The following is a 21931-nucleotide window of genomic DNA, read 5'->3' on the forward strand; positions in this document are numbered from 1 at the left end:
TTTCTTTTCAAAGATATGTAATTTGATAAAGATGTTTCTGTTTGCTGGTGGATGAGATTTTGTGGGATTTTTGAGGTAAAAGTCCAAAAAATATACTACTGAGTAACACTGTACAATAACACCAGAAACAACAATGTATTTGTTTTGATGAACTTCTTAATCTGTTTATATCCTCTTCAATGGGAGTGGGCCCCTTGCCAAAATGCAATAAGCTTTCTTCTGGATTGAGCTATATCTTATTGCTTCTTCACTTGATACAATCAAACCCAATGGCTGGTTTACAGACAGCCTAAATGTGGCCTTCCATTGCTTCATGTAGATGATGTACATCAAGCCTAACTAGATGTTCTGTCTTGCACTGCTATGATACGTATGTAGCTGGGATGGTCTCCTATTCCCTCTCACCTTGTTCTTTTTTTGCCATTGCATCTGATTCTGTTATGATTGTACGTGAAAGAGAAATGGTCACATTTACAGAAAAGAAAAGTCTGAAGGCTGCCCACTTCCCTTACCTGCTTGAGTCAACAGATAATACAAGAGGTATGGTGGAAAGTAGTTTTTTTACATTTACTGTAGTTGGAAATTAAGTCAGATCGGCTTTGGATGGTCAGTTTTGACACACCTGTGCATACAACTAAAGGCTTCAAGTTCAAAACTAGAGTGTTAAAAACAGACGTGTTTATCAAAACTTAAGGATTGATGGACCTGAATAGCAGGCTGCAGCTGTGGCAAGGGGCTTGCTACTCTTGTGCTTTCTGATGCCAATTGGGGTCTCTTTGCTCTATGTCCTGGCAGTTTGTCATTTGTAGTCTTTGTTATTATCTAGCATTTCTTTTTTTAATCACATTCTGCTGTGCAGCCGTCCTTTAGAAAAACAGTAACTTTTCTTTCCATTTTATAACACAAAAGCTGTAGTAGAATATTCACATTTTCTGTACTGGCAGCACTTGACCACATGGGAGTGCTGTTAGACACTGGGGAGTTGCAGCAAAGAACAAAATTGGACTGTTTCTCATTGTGTCCAGTGTTTTTTATTTTATATTCACCAGTGTATTTTTAGTTTAAAGGGTGCAGTGTTACCCCATCGTTTAAATTCTTAAATTCGCCTGTAAGAACATTGTATGCTTTTAAGTGTTGAAAGAACTGGCAGATTAGGGCACTGCGGAATTGAAACAAATCCCTGGGAAGTGTATGAACAGCAAATGGACCTTTTTAAATCCACTAATATAAATTGTTGATATATGTTTGCCTATACATGGTTGTCTTACTTCACTCCATACAAGGTAAGACACATCGGTCGCAGTGGTTGCAATCTTCAGCTTCAGAGCTGCATGTGCAAAACAGTGTAAATACTCTCATTTCTACTCTTGATGTATCTTTTTAAAATGCAAAGAAAATGTTCAACATACCTCTTTGCTGAACATGGAAAATTAAAAAAAGTTTAAATATCTGTCATTTAAAAAAAAAGTCATAGCTTTGGGGATAAAATGAAAGTGAGCATTCACACCATTCCATTTGATGTGATTGTTTTTCACTATTATGTTGGTTGATACACATGTTGTGCTTGTGTGGGAAAGGAGGAGGGAGTCAGGAATCCAGTTTCCTTCCCTTTTCTTCTCATAGAAATAAAGTCATTTAGTTGGCGAGTCTTCGTATGAAGTTCCCCTTTATGAATCTCTGGTAAAGTACCACATAAAATCTGATTGGTAAGAAAGGATTGTTGAGTTTGAGTCCATTGTCCTGAAACCTGGAAGGGAATGCAAGGCTGAAATTATAATAAGGCTGTAAACAATTTCATGGGACATTTTAGAATTCTGCTGTGTATTATTGTCTTTGGGTTGGAAAAATTATGATCAGTGACTAATAAAAATTCAAAAAACGTCCATAGAAAGCCAGTGTTTTGTATTTATTTATCTGGGACTAGTAGGAGTAGTTTGTTGACTGTTGTGGAAAAATATTGGGAGGTTTTTATGTTCATTGCGTTTCGTTACATGAAAGTGTTTGTCAGAACAATTCTTTGTATAAATGGGACAAATTATTTAAGAGCTAGTGACCTGAAATCTTTTAAAAATCTTTACAGAAAAATCCATAATCTTCAGTAAGCTGCATGCGAGACACCACAGTCACTAATTCCATTGTTCGGAGTGCGACAGCAGGCTGTTCTCGAGCCACAATCAGGTTACAAACATGATTACTGTATACCCATCAACATCATAAATTGGCTTTTTTTGACATTCTCGGTGGGTCCACAAAGCCTTTTGTTTGACCTCTTGCAGTTTAGATTTTCTTGAAAGCCTTGGCACTCTGTGCGTCTACATTTGTTTTGCACGTCGGAGGTCCCTTGAAAGCGCTTTGTCCATGCTGTCTTGGTTCCTTCTCTTTTTCATGTCCTATAATATCTTTCTAACATAAATGGCAGAATGGGAACGGCACGATTTCATCGTTTCCTTGAATGCAGTTCAGAACTGAGCTGAGCTGTGGTTGTGTTTCAGTACTGCTGAGCAAGCAGATCACTGAAGGTAAAGGCACAGGCATATGCTGTTGGTTGTTGCACAAAGATTTCCATCATGGAGCAAAACAAAGGGAGACGCCATTTCGGATTTACTCTCTGTCCGCACTGCATGTCAACACGGACAACACTCCACATTTCCGTCTGCGCCTTTTAGGGTGAAACGGGAATTCTGGAAGCGAAAAAGCAAGATCACGAAGAATACAACCTGTTGAAATTCGGAACAAAGTTCATTCCTGTCACACAGGGGACATGCAATGTATGGACGTTTGTCAAGATTGATTAGTGGTAAGAGACTGACAAAACTGGCAAACAAACTTCAGAGTGAGGGTGGTAACTTAGGTAAATGATTTACAGAGTGCCATAGTGCTGGCTTCTCAAGTGATGTGAGAGAGAGCTGTCTTGTTTATACAGCTTTGTGGATTGATAGCTGTGAGATTGCCCTGGATAGGGACATCTGCTATGCAAGTGAATAGTAATTATTAAGCTAATAGAGAGTGGAAGCTAATTAAAGAAACTAATCAACCTTAAACTTTAAATTTTAGAGTTTAATAAAATGCTTTACTGATGATGGTTTATTCTCAAAGCTGTTTTGGAGGGTAATAAATCAACAGCAGATGAGCCTTTTATTTTACAGTTTAAAAGCTTTTTTTTCCAAGTAGTTAATTCAAGTTGACTAAACATTGAGGATTAAATCTCTAAAAAAACTTATCTTTATGTATTAACACTCTCTCTAGGAAAAAAACAATACTAACATCTGATTTAGTAATCCATGGGACTAGATTGTCATACGATTTTCCTGGAAGACGAGGAAATAGACAGTTTTGTACACACAGAATACCAGAATGCTTATAATCTGCAGGTTGTTGACACTGTCCTCACTTGGACGGAGGAAAGGCTGACTTGATTTTTGCATTGTCAGGTCACCCTTTACTTCAAGATTGTGGTTTATTGCCAGTTCCTTCTTGCCTGGTGTCCTTTTCTGTGTTCCCAGCCTTGTATTGGCAGGTATTGACATTTATTGAGAAGGATTTCTAGCCACACTCCATACGCAGAGGATAACTTTACCTTTGAAGGGTGTCATTCCGCGATTCGCTACAAATGTGTCAATATCGCCAGAGCTGTAAACCGCTTCGCTGAAGCTAATGAGCAAAGCTGACGTTATTGACGAAGAATCCCACAAAGCTGCAATTCTCCAGTTGTTTGCTTTTGCAACCTGCTGTTAGGATTCCTTGCCATAAGAAAAACTTGGCAGCCTTCTCCTGCAGTATAAAAAATGCGTCGTGTTGTAAATGCCCCAGTCCATGTCATACATGCTGATGCTAGGTTAAAATGTATCACTGCAAAATATGACTGGCACATTATTAGCCTCGGCTTAAATGATTTCTTTGAGCAAAGGATTTAATTGAGTATATAGGTTTATATCTCCATTAACATGTTTGATTTTCAGAGCTTTAAAATGAGATTGTTAACGTTAATAATGAGAATATAACGTTCGTTCGGAAGAGTCCATATTATCTGTTCATGAAACAAGGTGTCCACTTTCCCTATCAGGTGAATATTTGTGGATGGGGAGGATCTTTAGATTCTTCCAGCGGTCTGGATCTGGGAATGGCCTGGACGTTACAGGTAAACCAAAGATGAGGAATGAATAACCTAGAAAAGTCTCTTATCGTGAATAGTTAAGAAAGTGTACAAATATTTAAAATAATCTCGGTTCGAGTGAGGCGTCTGTCTTAATGATAGCGAACGTACCCTGATGAATAATTCAGCGCTTTCCTCCTCTGTATGGGCAGTTTTCTATGAATAATAACTCTGGCCCTGCCTTTCTAATGTATATTGATTAGATCTGTCTGACAGTCCGTGATGTTACAGTCTCGTTATGGCGTCTTAGCAGAGCTGAATGGGATTTTTTCCTCTGCTGCCCCGTGCATTGGAATTTGCCAGTTGTGAACTGGACATTTTTTTTCCGCCTTCATCTGTAACGTATTTCAATGTAAATGGAGGAAGACGAAAGTCCAGCGGGGGCGGTACCGGGCACGGAACCGGACCGAAACGATCGAGGTGGCGGCGAAGATAGCGGCTCTTGTACTGTTGCTCCGCCAGCTCCGGAGCCTTGTGAACCGGGATCAAACCAGGCTGCGGGTCGCGGAGACCTCGTCGGACCGGGCTCCCGTGTAACTGGAATACGGGTTTTGAAGGTACATGTCTCAATCATGCTCAGTATCTAAATTTCAGAACAGACACAACCCTGCCCACATTTGAAAAGACAAGGGCCGTTATTACGTCTGATACTGTTAACAGCTCTTCTACTTTCATAGCTAGTAATACTAAGTACGGTGATTAATTTTATGTGCATTTTGTTTGCCGTTTATCTTAGTGCGTGTGCTCTTGAATCGTTCTTTTAATTTATATTCCCAACTGCATCGGTAGGTATATTTTGTTAGTCTCTACCGGGGATCTGCATAGTGTCATACCGAAGCGTAGAGTTATTCATTACTGTTGCTGTCATGATGTAACCTGTTAGATCTATTTTAAATTATTTAACGTGTTTTAGTCATTTACCCGTATTAATCTCTTAACAATTATTTTAGGAAAGAAGTAAGCACGTTAGCAATTAATGTATTGACCCATAAGAGTTACACGGGTCTTAAGTTCCGGTAATGCCCTAAACAAATCTAGTCATTATATCATGAATATTTTAGTATGCATAGTTAGCAAGTGTTTTGAAACAAAGTGATTTTTTATTTGTGATAATAGCGGTGTGCCTTTTTCAGACGTTGTTTTTTTTAAAAATCATTGACATTATTTTCCTGTATGTAACCAATATACCCCGAGACCTTAGTTCATTCGATACACGAGCAGTACTAGTTAACTGTTTCCCTTATGGATGTTCCTGTACTTCCGCCATTATGTCATAATTAACTCATTAGATGTCTCAAGCACCACTCTATTAAAGATATGCGTGCTTACTTTCTACGTATGTTTGAATGTGGGCTGTACGAATATTATTCATCATTTTTTCAATGCTTCTTATCATGTTAGTCCTGAAGACTTTAATGCTTTGTAAATCAGGATGCTCTCTTCAAATGACTGCTGTGATTGCAGTATTCTGTTCGAATTGATATAAATAAATACATAAGCTCCGCATCCGGGTTAATTAAAATATCCATTGCTATTATATATGATACGGCTGCGTACACATGTATAACCTTCATAAGTGTGAAGTGTACCTCCAGAGACGGATTTTAAAGAACAGCACACAGGGATTGGTGGAAACTGCCGTCCTTTGCTAGTGCTTTAATATTACTGAAATATGGCAAACTACCGGACATATTTGCAATGCATATCTGATAAAGAGAAGCGCAAGACCACCCTCGCTCTAAAGATTGGTATGTGTTGCATGTTGGAACAGTGGTGCTGCTTAATTGAAATCTCTTAATTAGGGGTTGTGCCAGATTTATTGATCAATTTCTGGAGTAAGACATTTCTGTGGGAAAAAAAAGGTACAAACATCATATGCCTATCTGACCATTGCCTGTAATTTCCAGAATAATGCTACTCAGGCTGTATTTCCATATTCCAGGCAGTGTGTGGTGGTCAGTTATTCAGTTATTTTTCTTAAATGTTTTGCAATCTTGAACTGACATTTAGAGATCCCTCCCACTAGAATCCAGCCATCAAGGTCTGGCGTTGCCCCATGACTGAGGGACTCCAGCTGGTGATTTTGTACATGACACGGATCTTGATTTTCAGAAACATTTCAGAAGCGTTTCCTACATGACAGCTGTTGCAGTAGTTGATGAAACAAAAGTGTCACACAACTAGATTGTGATAGTCCAGTTCCCTTCCTAGATCTCTTCCAATCACCAGCTTATCCAAATGCTTATGAACTGTGAAACAGGTTGATTCATCCAGCTATCCTTTATATTAGAAAGCTTCTTATTCCTGGCGAGAGGCATGTCAGCCTGCTGCCTATCCTGATAACATCGGGCACAAATTGTGAGTGAGAGTGCAGTGCTGCGCTCTTCCTCGATGGGACACCTGCCCATCAGAGAACAGTGAAGGAAAAGAGAGAATTTAGAACAGCCAATCAGACTAATCTAGCATACCACTGGGAGGGGGGAGGAAACAGCATCGGGAGAAAGCACATGTGGACGTAGGGGTGACCATGCAACCACTACACAGACAGACGCCCAAGTTCACAGCCCAGGACCCTGGAGCTGTTAAGCAGCAGCCTTCAACACCACTCCGCAATGCTTGCCTGTGAAGCAGAACTGTTTCAGGAAATGTCTGGGTCCATTAGAAAGTTAATGATCTCAGGAAGACATGAAGCCTGTCTCTCACACAGAAGGCGGTTGAGCCCTTCTAGGCTAAATGACGCAGCGTTTTTTTTTTCTTTCTAAACCTTGGTGGAAGTAATGTATTTGTTAGAAGAGCATCTCTAAGTGTGCATACGGTGATCTGAGTTTTCCACTCGTTTCTATGAGTGAGGTCAGAAAGGCTTAGGAACTCGTTTGTTTCCAGCCCAGAATTCTAAGCAGGGCGGTCTCTCATGTATGAGCTTAATGTTTTAACAGAGCGTTTTGTATAGTTATGTATGATGGAGAACTTGAGAGGAATCTGAAAATGCCCCGATTTTCATTTGGTCTTCTTAACCAAGTGAATTTTGAAAATAAATAAGTTCAGGCCAAAGTCTCACATTTTTAAAATCTGACTCTTTGTCTCATAAAGCAGATACAGGGAAGAAGACAGGCAGGTCCCTTGCTGGGGCACCAGTTCATTATGGAGCGCTCACATTTACAGGGCCTATTTAAATAAACTGGTTAAACAAGGCAGCATGGCTGTAAAAGGTGGGAGGAAAGCAGAGCTCCCAGAGAATACAGGGGGATGTACTGTTTCCACACAGAAGGCATCCCAGCTGGATACAAGAGCTATGAGGCAGCAATTGTTACATGCTTCTTCACAACATCACCCATGAGATAACACCTGAAACATGATTATCCAAACCTTCTGTCAGGACAGATACTTCTCGCAGGGTGGAGATGCTGTATTGCTGTGTGGGTGGTGGCTCTCTGATAGTGTGAGTTACATGGTGATGGCGATTGCCCTGAATCCTTTCAGGTTTGTCTGTGTGCTCCAGTCTGAATCTGAGACCATGCAAAATGAGGAGGGACTCAGAAACATGGATTTCATCCATCTAACTAATGGCGCGATGCCTCTCTCTCTCTTGGCATATCCCAGTTTTTAGTCACTTTTCAAATTGTAGTCACATCACTATGGTTTGTACCATTTATTTTGTACAAATATTTGAGCTACCCTGGCTACACCTGAAAGCATTGCAAGAAAATTGAACTGCAGAGTAATCAAGGTTTTTGCATTGACGTGAACCTTGTACTGTTTTGCTGGATTGTAAACCTCCTTTACACATGAGCCTCCGAAACCACTAGTCACACTTTGGATCTGAACTTTGTAATCAGAATGACCACCACATAAAAAAACACTAGGTGTTTTTTTTTAATTATATCAGGAATTGCTCCTGTAATGCATTAGATGCTTCAACAAGAAAAGTAATTGTTTCGTGTCAAATAAAATACATTTTGTCTCTGGACGTGAGTCCATACCTTCATTAACATTTTAAATATAGATCCATTTCTCATTTTAACCCAATAAGTAGTAGAAATTATTGTTAGAAATTTGTTGTCAGCAGGACCTTTTCTGGTATGGACCTCCAGAATCCTGAGGCAGCACACTGTGATGCCTGCTTTTTGCTGGAATTCTCCTAATTTGCTTTGGAGTTCCAGTTTGTTCAGTAAAATAGGTATTTTTGCAGGCTGGATGTGCATGTTAACATTGAGATGAAAGCAGTGTGCATACAAGTGAAAAGGGAAGAAAGGAGATCATGTTCGGGGCAGCAACAGCTTTGACTGGTTTAGAGTCCTTTGGGAGCCGATGAACAACATCAGCATGTGTTAATTTACCTCTTTAAATCAACAACTCTGTGTGCAATAATTTGTTTTATAGACACTGAACAGAACAAACAGTAAAAAAAATAATTACATTTCTGCTTCCTCAAATCATTTAGTCCAGTTTCATTGTAAATGTTAGTAATAAATGAATGAGAATGTTTCAACAACGAACATTATTTCCTGGGGTGGCAGGGTGGGGCAGTGATTAGCATTGCTGCCTCGCGTCCCTGGGGCTCTGGGTTCAGTTCTTGGGGTGCTGTCTGTGTGGAGTTTGTATGTTTTCACTGTGTACTAATGGGTTTCCTCCAAGTGCACCAGTTTCCTCCCACAGTCCATGGGTAGGTTCCATGGCCTCTTGACCCTGGTGTGAGAGTGTGCACGGTTGTGTTTGTGCATGCTCTGTGATGGACTGGCGTCCTGTCCAGGGTGTGTCCACCTTGCCCCAGTTGCCTGTCAGAATAGGCTCTAGCTCCTCTGTGACCCTGTATGGGATAAAGGGTTGCGAAGATGGCTGGATGTTATTTTCCACAGTATCGTCATGTAACAAAATGAGAAAGGCTGCAAACAAGAGGAAGTCATTTGGCCCTTGTCATTTTCTGGGTTAGTAGTAGCTTGTTCATCTGTCTCTCCCATCTGGCCACTTCTTGAAAGATCCAGTGGAATCAGCTTCAGTAGCACAGTTCGGTAATCTGCTTCAGGCATCCATCACCCTGCCTGTGACAGAGTGCTTCCTGTTCTCAGTCCTGTTCTCAGTCCTGTGCGAACCATCTCTGGCTTCCCAGCTCACATGGAATCAAAGTGATGTGTTGCAGTCAGGAAAGATCAGACAACGTTCTCTACCTCTGTTTGATTCAGCCACCACACAAATGGCGGTTGAGGTGCAGTCTAGCACAGGCGACTCCCCTGTCTCTCCCCACTGCCTGACATGAGCTGCTTTCCCCTTGGGCTCCCTGTCTCTCCACCAGCGCAACATGAAGCGCAACGGGAGCCGGGGCTGTGTGACGCGCAAGAGTCGCTTCGGGTCCCGGGAGCGAGAGTGGCTGAAGGGAGACTCCGGGCGGGGCTGCGTGTGCCTGTACAGGGCAGTGGGTCCTCAGACACCCTCCTCCTCCTCCTCCTCCTCCGCCTCGCAGCCCGACCTGCGCCTGGTCCTCTGCTCCACCAGCACCACGGTGGAGGAGCTCTGCGCTCAGGGGGACTGCCAGGCTCTGTACCTGCAGCTGCACGGAGACCTGCTCAGGTAAGACAGCTGCACTCCGGGGGTCCTGCCCATGGTCCCACGCTGCGCACGTCTCCAACGAGAATTGGGACAAAGGGCGCACGGGGCAATTTAACAACGTAGAAAAATGTGCAGGTAGAATTCTTCACAAGCAATGTGTAAGCACCCAAAAATATCAGTAGGAGGGTTAACGGGGGGGCGTTGCCCAGCGAGCACATCTGTGTGTCTGTGTGTGAAATACCAAGAGAAGGAAATGCATTTGCATCTTCAGCTTGAAAAAAAAAACCCACAGGCACTGTTTACTTATCTCTAATGGAAGAGAGAAAAGCAATCTGTAGCTTCAAGGAATTCTGACAACCAGCCAGCTCTAAAAGGACATGCGTATATAGGTGTACATGTCCATATATATATATATCTGAAGAGCTGAAGAGAATAGCTCAGGTTGTATTTTGACATTTTGACATTATAGTCTTCTGCCTCAGTTTTGAATTCTGAGGGTGGTGCACAGTGTCAGTGTCAATTGAAATCTGGTCTTGGATAAGGGTATCACATTCACTCTCACTTTTGGTTTTCCACATTTATTTTTTTTTAGTGGAATTCTACTGGGGGAAAAAAAGCTTAATCTAGGGGAGTCGATATTTCTGCATATGCTCAAAGATACAGCTCTTCCCTTCCAGCTGTTTTTCACACCCATCCACCTGAGCTCGTCTTGCTCTGCCTTGCTCCCAACCCACTCCTGAAGGAAGAGCAGTCGGTTGTTTTGTTCCCCACAAACAGCTTGTTGGAAGGAACATGCCAGGGAATTCTTCTTTCACTTTCGTTTCTGAAAAGAACGCCCCTGTAGAAAACCCTGTAGCAGATGGACATTTCTGTTTTAAGAACATATGTCCAAGGTTGATAAGTATGGTGGATATTAAACATGTTTGTTTTGTGACATTAAAACAGAAATATTTAATATACCAGTTTTAAGTTCATTGGAATGTTACTGTTTTTTTGGTTTTGTTTTTATTTGGATGTAGAATTAGTTTATTTCTTCCAGCAGATTAACACTTTGTAAATTAAAGTTTCCAAACAGCACTGTTTGTTAGAGGCCTGAGTTTTTAAATATACACGGCAAACATCTCAAGAACTTCATGTTTTCATAACAAATGTCTAAAAAGCCATAATACAAATTGATGGTGTGAACCATACATGTAACATAAAACTCGCTAAATAAAAAACAAAACCAATTGCCCATCTTAACCTTCATAGTTTTCTAGTTTTTTATTTGTTTGGCTTTTAAGTCATTTACAAAACAGCATGACTCTCTCCCATTCAGTTGGAAGTAAATCACATGTATAATTAAGATCTAGAAAGAACACCCTTTTGGGTTAGGGCACATTTTAAGAGCTTGTAGTTACAGTGAATTATAGGTATCAATATTAATGATCCCCCAAAGGAGCAAAAACTTTGAAAAACCTTTGAGAAAAAACATGTTTTGGCTGCACACACACCTGAACAAGGGGCCTCGGCCAGTAGTTTGTGCTTTTTTCTATTTTCTGCTTTTCGGTATGGAATTCATTCTGCTTGTTCTTTTCCAGCTTGCACACTGGCACAGCAGTGCACTCAAATCTTAATTAGCTCTTGACCAATTCCCAAACTATAAGAAACAGAACTGTCTTATGATTTCTCATTCTACCAATATTCATGCCCACAATTTATTATGAGATGTATTTCCTGGACAACTGAAATTTAAACTACTGCTGTTTCTGGATTGAATACAGTCAAAGGTGAATTCCACCAAACAGTGTCATCAAAAAAATCTCCCAACTGTAAATCCACCTAACAATTTATAGCTGAATAAAAGAGGCTGTTTTTCTTCTTAAAAAGATTAGGAAGCTACGAATATTCATTTGCACAGTTACTGAATTTACAGATAATTTCAGCCCATGTAGCTCTGAAAAGAAAGGCATTTGTTTAAAGGGCTTACTAGCAGAGATGGTGATATCCTGTGCTGGCAGTTATCCATATTAAGTACTTGTGGGCCGTGGCAAAGTGATCGCTAGTGGCTGGCATAAGGCCAACAGATGTGATCTAAGCTATTACACACTGCAGTCTGCAAGATTGTGAAGTAGCTACAAAGAGACACTACTGATGTAAGATACCAGCACAAATGCAACACTTTCTATGGGTTTCCACAGCCTGGGATCAATCTGATTTTGAAATTTTGTTGCATTTCTATAGTATTGTCCTCATTATAAGTCAGTCAAAGAGTTTTAAAGCATTGAAGCGGTGGAGAACCCTTTTGGCTTCCTTTCCAGTGTGTACTCATCCTATGCGAGTACAGTTCGTTTTTAAAGGCCCTGAGTATTTCTGTTTCTTCTGTAAAAACAAATCAGTAATTTATAACAGAATTTACTTTCCATGTTATAGGGTGGGTTTGATCCATTTATTTTTTAGAAGATTTACTTTAGGTTTTTAATATCCTCAAAGCACCGTTTTAGCCCGAGGCTCAACTTTTGTAAATTGTGTTTTGGTCTCAATGGCAACGTCTCTGGTTGACTACTGTTAAATATTGAGTTGCTTTCCTTTCACTGCAGGGAACTGAGGCCACCAGAACACACATGTGGCATTAAACGTCAGACTATGAATGCAGTCCTATGGACTGACTGAGCATCACTGCAGCATTCTCAAGCCCCTGTTTGGTCCTGGCAGTGAATTTTCTAAGTGGGTGGACCAAGTGTGATAAGGAGAGACTTTGATCGGGTGTTTGAAGGAAATTATCTGATACAAGGCCTTAAGTAGTTACATGAGTGGGACTGACCAAAAAAAGGCAGGATCTTGCAATAACATTATACAATAACTATCCCAACATGTATTTAATTTCAACAATGAGAGTAAATCAGCATTGCTCTGGTTTCCTTAATTGGCATCTTGAATCATCAGGCCTGGTGTAAGTGTGTGTTTCTGCCAGTGTGATGCACTAGCTTCCCATCCAGGGTGAGTCCTGCCTTGTGTCCTTTGCTTCCTGGGATAGTGTCTTTGTGGCCATCTCCCTCTTGTATGAATTGGATGAAGCCGTTAGAAAATTGATGAATGGATGGATGTATCAGTCGACTAGAGTAGAAATATTCCATTAAACATTTTGTCAAACGAAATTGTGTTTTTTTAGAAAAAAACAGGATTGGAAGAATATGTTTTCTAATTCATCTAGACGTCAAAGATGTAGATTCTGCCAAAACGACCATTAGCACTTCAGGTGAAATTGTTGCTCTGTGCTGAATTGAAATTTGTGTGGCAAACAGGTTTGAGGAACAGGTTTTATGTTATATAAAACAGACAGGCCTGGTAAAAATACCATTGCATGTTTTCAGATATTTGATTAAATATTACATTATATGAAATGTAATGAAAATGCCGTGCAAGCTTCAAGTAAAACATTGAAAATAGGACTAGAACGTAACCTAGGTTTAAGCACCAAGTGTGTTTATCTGCTTGTGTAAAAAAGCGGGTTTCCTTTCTTTGTTTTGAGTCAACACTCTGGTGTGGAAGAAACAAACAGAAAACAGCTGAGCTTTCGCAGGCGGGGTGGGTAGTTTCGGGCGGGCGTGGCCTGTGCTCAGTGAGTGGGAGATGGGGACAGGTGAGGAGTGCGGCCTGGGGTGTAACGTGTTCATTGTTCCTGGCAGGAGGCTGGACCCTGCCGAGTGCCCTCTCCAGATTGTTTACGATTACTTGGCAGCGATGGGCTACAGCGACCCGCTGAGGATACAGAGGGAGGCGGCCCACTCCGACCTCAGCTGCATGATCCGCTTTTACAGTGGTGAGTGCCCGCCCCTAGCCTCGGGTCCCGCCGCTCACAGATGACCAGCTGGGGCAATATTCTGCTCCGGCCCCACTGGGGTCGCGGTGCTTTGCGCCCCTTCTTATTTCGGTTGGCACTGTGCTTCATTCCATTACCATTCTACTCATACCCAAGGAGTTTGTGAGCCTCTGGGAGTTTTTTTGTTCCTTTCCCCTAGACATTCCCTGTCCCTGTGTGTCAGTGTTGTGCATCACTCTTTCTGTTGTTCCAGTTCAATCCAAGACTATTTCTGTTACCTTGGTATCAGATCATGACCTTGTAGGATGCTCATTTTGTTTTTTTGCTCTCTTTTTTTCTTGGTTTCTGGAATCATTATTTCAAGGATGTGCTTCAATTTACTGTATGCCTTGTTCTGGGCCTGTTTGAATCTATTTTATGTTTTCTGTGACAGCAATAATATCCACTGCCTTCTGAGATCAATTGCTTGTCTTTCAGGAATTGCTGAAAAGCATTTGTATTTAGCTGAAATTATGTTTTTGAGTTAAAAGACACCAGTTCTCTACTTTGCTTTTGTGCGTCAAGTGGATTTAGTTATATATCACTCTGGGTACCATCAGTCTACAGTAAGACAAAGAGATTTTTCAACTTGTCAAAACATGCATGTCAGAAACTTTCCCATTTGAAGAAGATAGCTGACCACACACAACAACACCTCAAAACCTCAAAGATGCCCCGGGAACGGTCTCGCAGTTTCTCGTCTTTGGGAGAATTCTTCAGGCCCTGACACGGTTTTGTGCTGGAGATGGGATTATGGCGCATAATTCAAAGCCAACAAGAGCGGAGTAGAAAGAGAGAACAGTGGGAGGACCTGAGCTGGGGCCACTCTTCCCCAGAGACTGCAATCGATGGCACCTGGATGAGTTGCCCTGCAGCTTCTGATCCTGCAGACAGCCCTTCAGCTTCGGCTGTTCCAGCGGGTATTGTGATATGAAGCACCTTCCCTCAGAAGTGCAGGCTGGCAGATGATTCTTCATTCTTCTGCTGGGGAATGAAAAAGGAGGTACCTGTGTCATATTGAAGTGTGTCTGTGATTTATTGGTGGCATTGTTCCGTGATGTATTGCAGCGGGACATGAAGCATACTTCCGAGATTTATTTCTTCTTAACTAAATTCAGATGCGTCTTGGATTTCAGAGGCCAGACGGTGGTACACGTCTCTGATTTTTTTGCATAGGGAGGTTTTGATGGATTGGCCTAAGGACAGCAAATTCGCACTTTGTTGTCTTTCAGAGTCTTGCCCTGCGTGGCAAGGCTTGTGATCCTCTTAAGAGGCCTGATAGGCTTTACTTGTAAGAAAATGTGACCTGATGTACTGCATAACCTTCCTATTAATAACCCAGCCTGTTGCTGAGCATTCGTGCTGCCTGCTAGCTCTGGCTACCTGGAATCACGGTCCTTTCTTTCTGCCAGGGTTTCTGTTCCTGGAGCCTTTGGTGGCCACAGTGACCACAACGCTGCACAGAACAGGCTGCATTGATGCGCCAGCTACACAGGCTGCCTCTCTTCTGCTCTCACATCAGACTTCACAGCTGCTAAACCACAGACTCTAAGAAAAGAATGGTGCTTATCTATGCAAATATGCACTTTTTTAACCCTTTAAAAAGACTGAATCCAGTAAAGAGTGTGCACATCCTCTACAAAATAAGCAGTAATCGAATAGAACTTGGCAGGACAGTGTTTTAATTCGTGACCATAGTTCTTGTAAATCACAAAATATGTGACTGAAATGAAGCTTCGTTAAAAAGAGAATACACAATGTCCTCTTCAATATTTTGTCTTTCCTTTCGCAGTAGTGCCTATTTGTGGTTTATACTTTTTAGACAACTCTTTGGTGTCTAGTTGGTGGAATGTCTGCCTTTTTTTATCCTTCCTTCAGCTGCACCACAAATAGATGGGCTGCTACTGTGTTCTGCTGCGACTGTTTTCAGCCTCTCAACGTAATTCAGCTCCAGCAGTTGAAAAGGGCCTGGCAACAATGACTAGACCAACTCAAATTAGACATTTCCAAAGTTTTTTTGTTTTGTTTCTAAATATGTTGGGCTGGATATTCATTCCTGATATGTTACATTGCAATGAAAATGTCTGTACAGGGCCTGCAATATACTCCAGGCTCTTCGAATGAACTCTTTGCTGTGTGTAGTGTATTTTAGGCCCTGCCATGTTTGGTGTTTAGATTGTTAGGCCCAGTTGTGGGACAGCGAGGACATCCAGATCCCAGAAGGTTATCTTATGGAAAAGCAGTGGTGAGACAAAGTGCTGGGCTGACATTGGTTGTTTTGGCCATGAAACCACATATTTGGATGGGAAAGTATGACAGCTGCCTCAGGTTATCTTCTCGGTAGGATCTTTTGAGGTGTTGGTTTCATGAAGGATTTCTCCTGCTAAGGAATGAGGCCTGTCTTTTGCCTTGGCTTGTCAGATGGCTGCTGGCTCAACAGCATTCTTTTCCCTTAGCTCTCAAACTGTAGGTGTCCTTCAGCCGTTGCTAGGGGTTACCACATTATCACACCTGCGCTGCTGCCTCTGTTTATGTTGTCAACAGCACAGGAACATCTTGGTGTTTCTCTGCTTGTTTTAGTTTTAAACACAGTCCTGCGTTCGGAGATGTTTTGTTCTGTAACCTGAGGAGCATCGGTTCCGCATGATCATTGTTTCTGCATCGTGACTGTTAGTCATCACTTTAGAGATGTTAAACATGAAGATCATTTTGTGCTTGTTTTTGCTTTGCTTTTGAAAAATGGCTGGTCTGAGGGTGTATGTGTCATATCTTCAGAAAGTGTGTATTATTATCTACAGTGCTGTACTGTTTAATATACCAAGGCGTATACTGTACTTTAAAAAGCAGAAATAGTCATCAGTAACTATTTCATGATTAAATGAAAACAAATGAAAAGCAGTGGGAGAAAAGAAAACTTAAATTCAAAATGAAGTACGTGGTTTCAAAACAACACAAAGATGAAGTTAATTACCTCTAGGGTCAGTGAGTGCAGCTGCAGTTTATTTTTAAGCCCTTTTCTGTTGCTGGATTGCTTCCATTCAGCCTGGTTGTTTTTTCCACAACAACGTCTCTTAGCACAGAAATCTGGCAGTGAACTGATGGGTTTGCACTGAAGCTGCCACAATAGCAACACAGAGTTAGCTGTAGTCCAGCTACTAATAGGGCTCAGCACAGATGTCATAAATATATATACAGTAGGTTTGACAAGATTAGGTCCTAGTGCCTTTCAAGAGCATGCAGCTACTTTGTTATATGGCACTGAATATTCATCGTTTTTGCCATATCACTACACTTAAGAAGCAAAGCCATTTCTGAAGCATATAAAGTCATAGTTTGCAACCACGAACAGCTGTTTCACACTAATTAATGTTCATCAGTGTGACATTTTGAAATATGTTGATACAATTGGAAGCTGACTTTTGTAAGAATAATGCATGTAGGCAAGTCTTACAATAAACACCTTCTAGGTTTAAGCTCTTTTTAAGAGCATGCAGTCACAATGAGTTATGGAAGTATACTTAGCTTGTGTGATAATAATATGTAGTGAGAGGGATTACAAATTCAGCAAATTCCATTCATTCCAGTACTGTATCTACAGTGCAGAAGAGTGGCACAGCTACAGTGAGAAAACCGAAAACAATCTGGACCTGTTGGGCAGTCATTTCTCTACCGTTCCTCTTGGAGTCTGTCTTTTTTCAGATGAGAGGAATGTTTGATCCTATTTCTGATTTTCTTTTTTTTTTATTCACGTCTGTCCTTGCTCTTATGTAACAGCGTGTTAATTAACAGTGAAATGATGAATCACAAGCACATTCTCAGATATTATAGCTCCTATAAAGGTGTGCCCTCCCACACTGCTTGAGTTACCACTTTCTATGAAAACCTCTATGTTCAAACGAGCTGTTGATTGTAGAGTGTGCCTACAGTCCAGTGGATACTACATTAGAGGTGTAGGAGACAATATTTGTTTTGTTGCTCTAAGAAAGTATTATATTGCTGCTAAAGTTTTAACACTACCATGTGTTTTACTAGCTCTTAAAAATGAGTGACGTTCTGGTGTCTCGGTCTGAGTCTGCTGTCCCAGTTGGTCCCTCATAACCTGCCTCAGTCAGAAGGGTTACCTCCTGTGGCCAGGTTAGTGGAGAGAGAGGAGCCATCAGCTTGTTCCGGAGGAAGAAACACAGGGACTTGCGCCATTTTCTGCCATGCTACATTTACCTCACATCTTTCCAGGATAGAAAGAAATCCAAAAGAAATGCTGAGCTAACTCTTAAAAAAAAAAACTCAGGGTTGTGTGACACCTCTGAGCTTTGTAGTGCTGTTGTCTTTTATTAAGAAGAATTGAGTGTGAGCACAGCGTGACACTAAGAGTTTGATGAACATATCGCAAAGAGGGTTTTTTTCTTGATTACGTTTTTATTAGGGACTGTGTTTAATACAATATACAATACGATATTTCCAAATAAGAACATAAAGTGATTTTTATATAGCTCTGTTGGACTACATAGTTCCTTTTAACTGTCCCTTGTGATTTATCCCAAAAAAGTCCAGATTTCATGTAAGACTAAATGTAGCCACCTAACTGCCCTATTTTTATTTTATAATGTAATGACTGTAGTATGCATTGTAAATTGTAATTTACATTGTAAATTATATGATATTAAGTGTACATTCATTTGTTTGGTCACATTTGTTATCTATACTGTATGTTTATATTTCAGAATATTTAAGTTTGTACCAATTTGCTGATTTCATTATCAGCAGATGAACTGTTGCTGAAGGTCAAGCTTAATTTAACATTTGTTGTTGTAGCCGGTGACTACTGAGCTTAATTGCTCTACAAGTTCTGCAACAGAATGTACATTTTCAAATACAGGTTAGTCCCTTTTTCCTGGTAGCCAAAGGTTTCATCCAGCAGAAAATCTCAGTATTTCAATGATTTGTTTGTTGTTAATTATTCCTAGATCACGTCAGCGTGATGGTGATCAGTAGATATAAATCATGTGACTGCTTTTTATGTTTTATGATCTATTCGTGAGTCATGCTATCTCTGAACCTTGATACACCTAGGATTTTTATTCATTTTTATAGTTCTAAGTTATCTAAAGGCTGATAATCTGTAAAGCAGGTTACCACACGATTTACCACTCTTTCAACATCTGACATCTTCAGTGATTCAAAGTCATGATTGAAGCATGGATGGCTTAAATAAGGAGAATTGTTATTCCCAACAGGAAATGCAAGGGAGAGTACGCCTAGCTAAGAGTACAGTGCTGCCAATTTATCTTTCCATTGGCTTTTGAAGCTAAAAATGGATGGGGTGGTACAAGCAAATTCTAGTCCGAGAACCATAGTAGCTGAGGAGCAGTGAGTTACAGTAAAGGATTGAGGATTTGATGTGCTTCTCATGTCGTTGCTCTGCTGTGGTCTCTGCTGTGTATCCAAAATAATAGGTTTCTTCGGTCTCTAGCAATTAATTTAATTTGTCTTGTTCTCTTTGGAATTTCAGGTTGATTGGTTCAAATCTTCTTAGCAACTGCACAGAAAACATTCGAAGACCATTTTTTCAAGCATAGAAAAAAGAGACCATTTTTTCAAGATTCTTTCAATGGTACATGTGTTAGTTTCCTTAGAATGCTGCTTGGATCTGCTGTCATATAGCTGTGCATTACTCTAATCCTTATTGCTGATCTTCTCACAAAAGCTACAGCGACGGTTCTATTTTTACCACTTGTCTGAAGTGTAGCCAATTTGAGTTTTGTAAGCTTTTTCTGTCCCCTGTAAATGACCCTAATCTGCAGAATGGTGTAGAACAGAAAAACACGATTTAAAAATAAAGATAAAGTTGGTGATTGTAGATTTTTATCTCCATAGGAGGCTAAGGGTTGGAATAATTCTCTGACAACAGGGAAAGAAATTAATTAATGAGAAGATTTGTGATGCATAACTGTCTGCAATCCCAGTGAGATTCTAGTACCAATATTGTGATTTGTCTGAAAGTGTTATGTACAACTAAGAGCGGTTAAATGTTAAATGTTAAATGTCCTAGCATATTTTCAGTACTAGAGCACTGGTACTGAAAACAGTTAAAAATGCTGCCATATATATCATTTGTGCTCCATATGGTGCCTTTCTCCATTTAAACTATTAAGGTCTTCACCTTATTCTTAAAGAATCAAGCTCATGAGTACTGGGTAGCCTAAGCGCACTGACCTTTAGGCCATTGGCCTTTATTTCATTCCAATACTGTCCTCCTGCCAAGCTCTTGCTCTAAGCATCCTTAAAGAAGACTCGAGCAACTTGAAATCCACCTGCAAGCAAGGGTAGACTGCATGAGCTCGGGATGGGGATGGGTCGTGAGGCGTCTCCTGTGACATCCCTGGTCGCTGGTCCCTGTGCCAGGCTCCCTATCAAAGCAATTTGTGTCATCAGAGATGTAGAGCTGCTGACTGCCTCTTCTGGGTGAATACGGTGGGCCTTCTTTTTGAAAAGGCTGTGTTCCTTGTACTGAACGTCAAAGTTAGGCTTCTTTCTAATACGTTTTAAGCAGAGTATGTGTTGGTTGTTGTGCGTTGTCAACTTTGACGGAGATGAATTGTAAGAACAGTCCTGTTTTCTTCTTTAAAGAAATTGAACTATCATACTTGCAGGTAGCAAAACTGTAAAAATTCAATACAAATTAGAAAATGCTGTGTCTGATGTGGTTAGTGATAAAATAAAGACGGAGGTGTTTATGTTGAGATATTTACATCTTCAAGATTTAAAGTGGTTAAAAATGCAGACAAAATGCTAGGATATATAATTGAAGTGTAGGATTTTAATTAAGTATTGTTAAAATTATATAATGCACCAATATGGCCACAAATGGTATATAAAAGCTGCCAGTCCAGAAATGAGCAGCCAGATAGGTTAAGGCTTAAGGGAGTATTCTAGACTGACAGGCTGAAAGAATTGGAACTTTGTAGTCTTGAACAGAAATGGCTATGAGTGAACCTGGAGTGATTTGGTGATACTCTTTGTTCACAGTTTTGCAGTGAATTTAATCACAAATCGATTTGACAACATTGTTGAAAATGTTTACATTTCAGTGCTTCGTTAGCACTTCAGTATAAAAACTGCGGCATGAATTAGGAGTGTATCCTACATTTGTCCTTCAAGACGTTCAGACTCAGAGTGCAGGCTGGCGTGCATAACGTGAGATAAGAAGGCTTCTTGTTAATCTCGTCGAAGTACTTTTCAAGGGCAAAAAGTTTTGCTCAAGTGCAAATGGACAGTGTGGCAGAGTGCCCTGTGGGCCAGACCGGAGGGTGCAGTGACAACGTGGCTGCCACTAGTGGCCGCCTTCGAGACTTGCCCATTGTTGCTGTTTCATTTACACAGGGTGCCCAGCCACAGTTGTTATAGGGGAAGAAAACCTTAGCATACAGGCTGCAGCTACATTTAAATGTGAGTGATTGTGATGGGCCTTGTCAGTATTAGTTCATCTGATGCTTCCTCTGTTGTTTTTTGTGCATATGTGACAGTTTTTAGAAATGGGGGATAGAGGGGGAAGTGGTGGCTCTGTGGCTAAGGATCCGTGCCTGTGACCGGTAGGTTGCCGGTTCAAATCCCACAGCTGGCATAGGAATCCTACTCTATTGGGCCCCTGAGCAAGGCCCTTAGCCCCAGCTGCTCCAGGGGCCTTGTACAATGGCTGACCCTGCACTCTGACCACAGGCTTCTCTTTCCCTATCTGTGTCTGTGTGTCTCATGGAGAGCAAGCTGGGGTATGCAAAAAGATTCCCAGTGCAAGAAATTGTCTAGGGCTAATAAAGTGATCTTATCCTATAGGGGATTCTTCTTTACCACAGTGTTGACAAACAACCCTCTCCTCCCTCCCCCATATTTATGTTCTTAAATTCAAATGCATAGCAGTATTCAGTTTTCCAGTGCTTATTGCAGAGATCGACTTTGAGGATAACAGGTGTGACAGGTAACAGGTTTAGTGCAAACACCTCGAATGTTTGTTTGGAAAAAGCCGCTGGAGGAGAACGACGCAGGCTTGTCGGACAAGCGGGTAGGTTGTGATGTACTTGGGGAGTAAGGTCAGAGTGTGCTTTGCCCCAGATCATCTGGAAGTGGAGCAGGAAATTCCCTAGACAGACAACCGGGGACACATCTTCCTACGTGCCAGTAGCACTCGCTTCTCGCCTAAGTGTTTTTTTCAAAGACCATAATACCCCAGAACCAAAATACGAGTGGCTTGGCATCTGTATGGGTGTGTAGGATGTTAGGGCTGTCCTGTCGGCTTCCTGCTATTCTCCTGCTCTGTCTGTGACAGGCTAGTACTCACCCTCTCCACTTTCCCAGCAACACTCTGCCCTGCGATGGAGGATAGGCTCAGGACACTGCAG

The 21931-nt window shown here is 41.2% G+C and overlaps 1 protein-coding gene across 1 annotated transcript in view; it reads left to right on the plus strand.

The window, feature by feature from the left end:
- The first annotated feature begins 2912 nt into the window (after nucleotides 1–2912).
- Nucleotides 2913–21931, plus strand: part of phlpp2 (PH domain and leucine rich repeat protein phosphatase 2) — a 49681-nt gene continuing 30662 nt past the window's right edge. The window contains exons 1-3 of the mRNA XM_006641340.3: nucleotides 2913–4710; nucleotides 9444–9718; nucleotides 13366–13499. Coding sequence (XP_006641403.3) covers nucleotides 4510–4710; nucleotides 9444–9718; nucleotides 13366–13499 — 610 coding nt within the window. The 5' untranslated portion in view covers nucleotides 2913–4509. The remainder of the gene's footprint in view (nucleotides 4711–9443; nucleotides 9719–13365; nucleotides 13500–21931) is intronic.

Source organism: Lepisosteus oculatus, chromosome 20, assembly GCF_040954835.1.
Source record: "Lepisosteus oculatus isolate fLepOcu1 chromosome 20, fLepOcu1.hap2, whole genome shotgun sequence".
Taxonomy (NCBI): domain Eukaryota; kingdom Metazoa; phylum Chordata; class Actinopteri; order Semionotiformes; family Lepisosteidae; genus Lepisosteus; species Lepisosteus oculatus.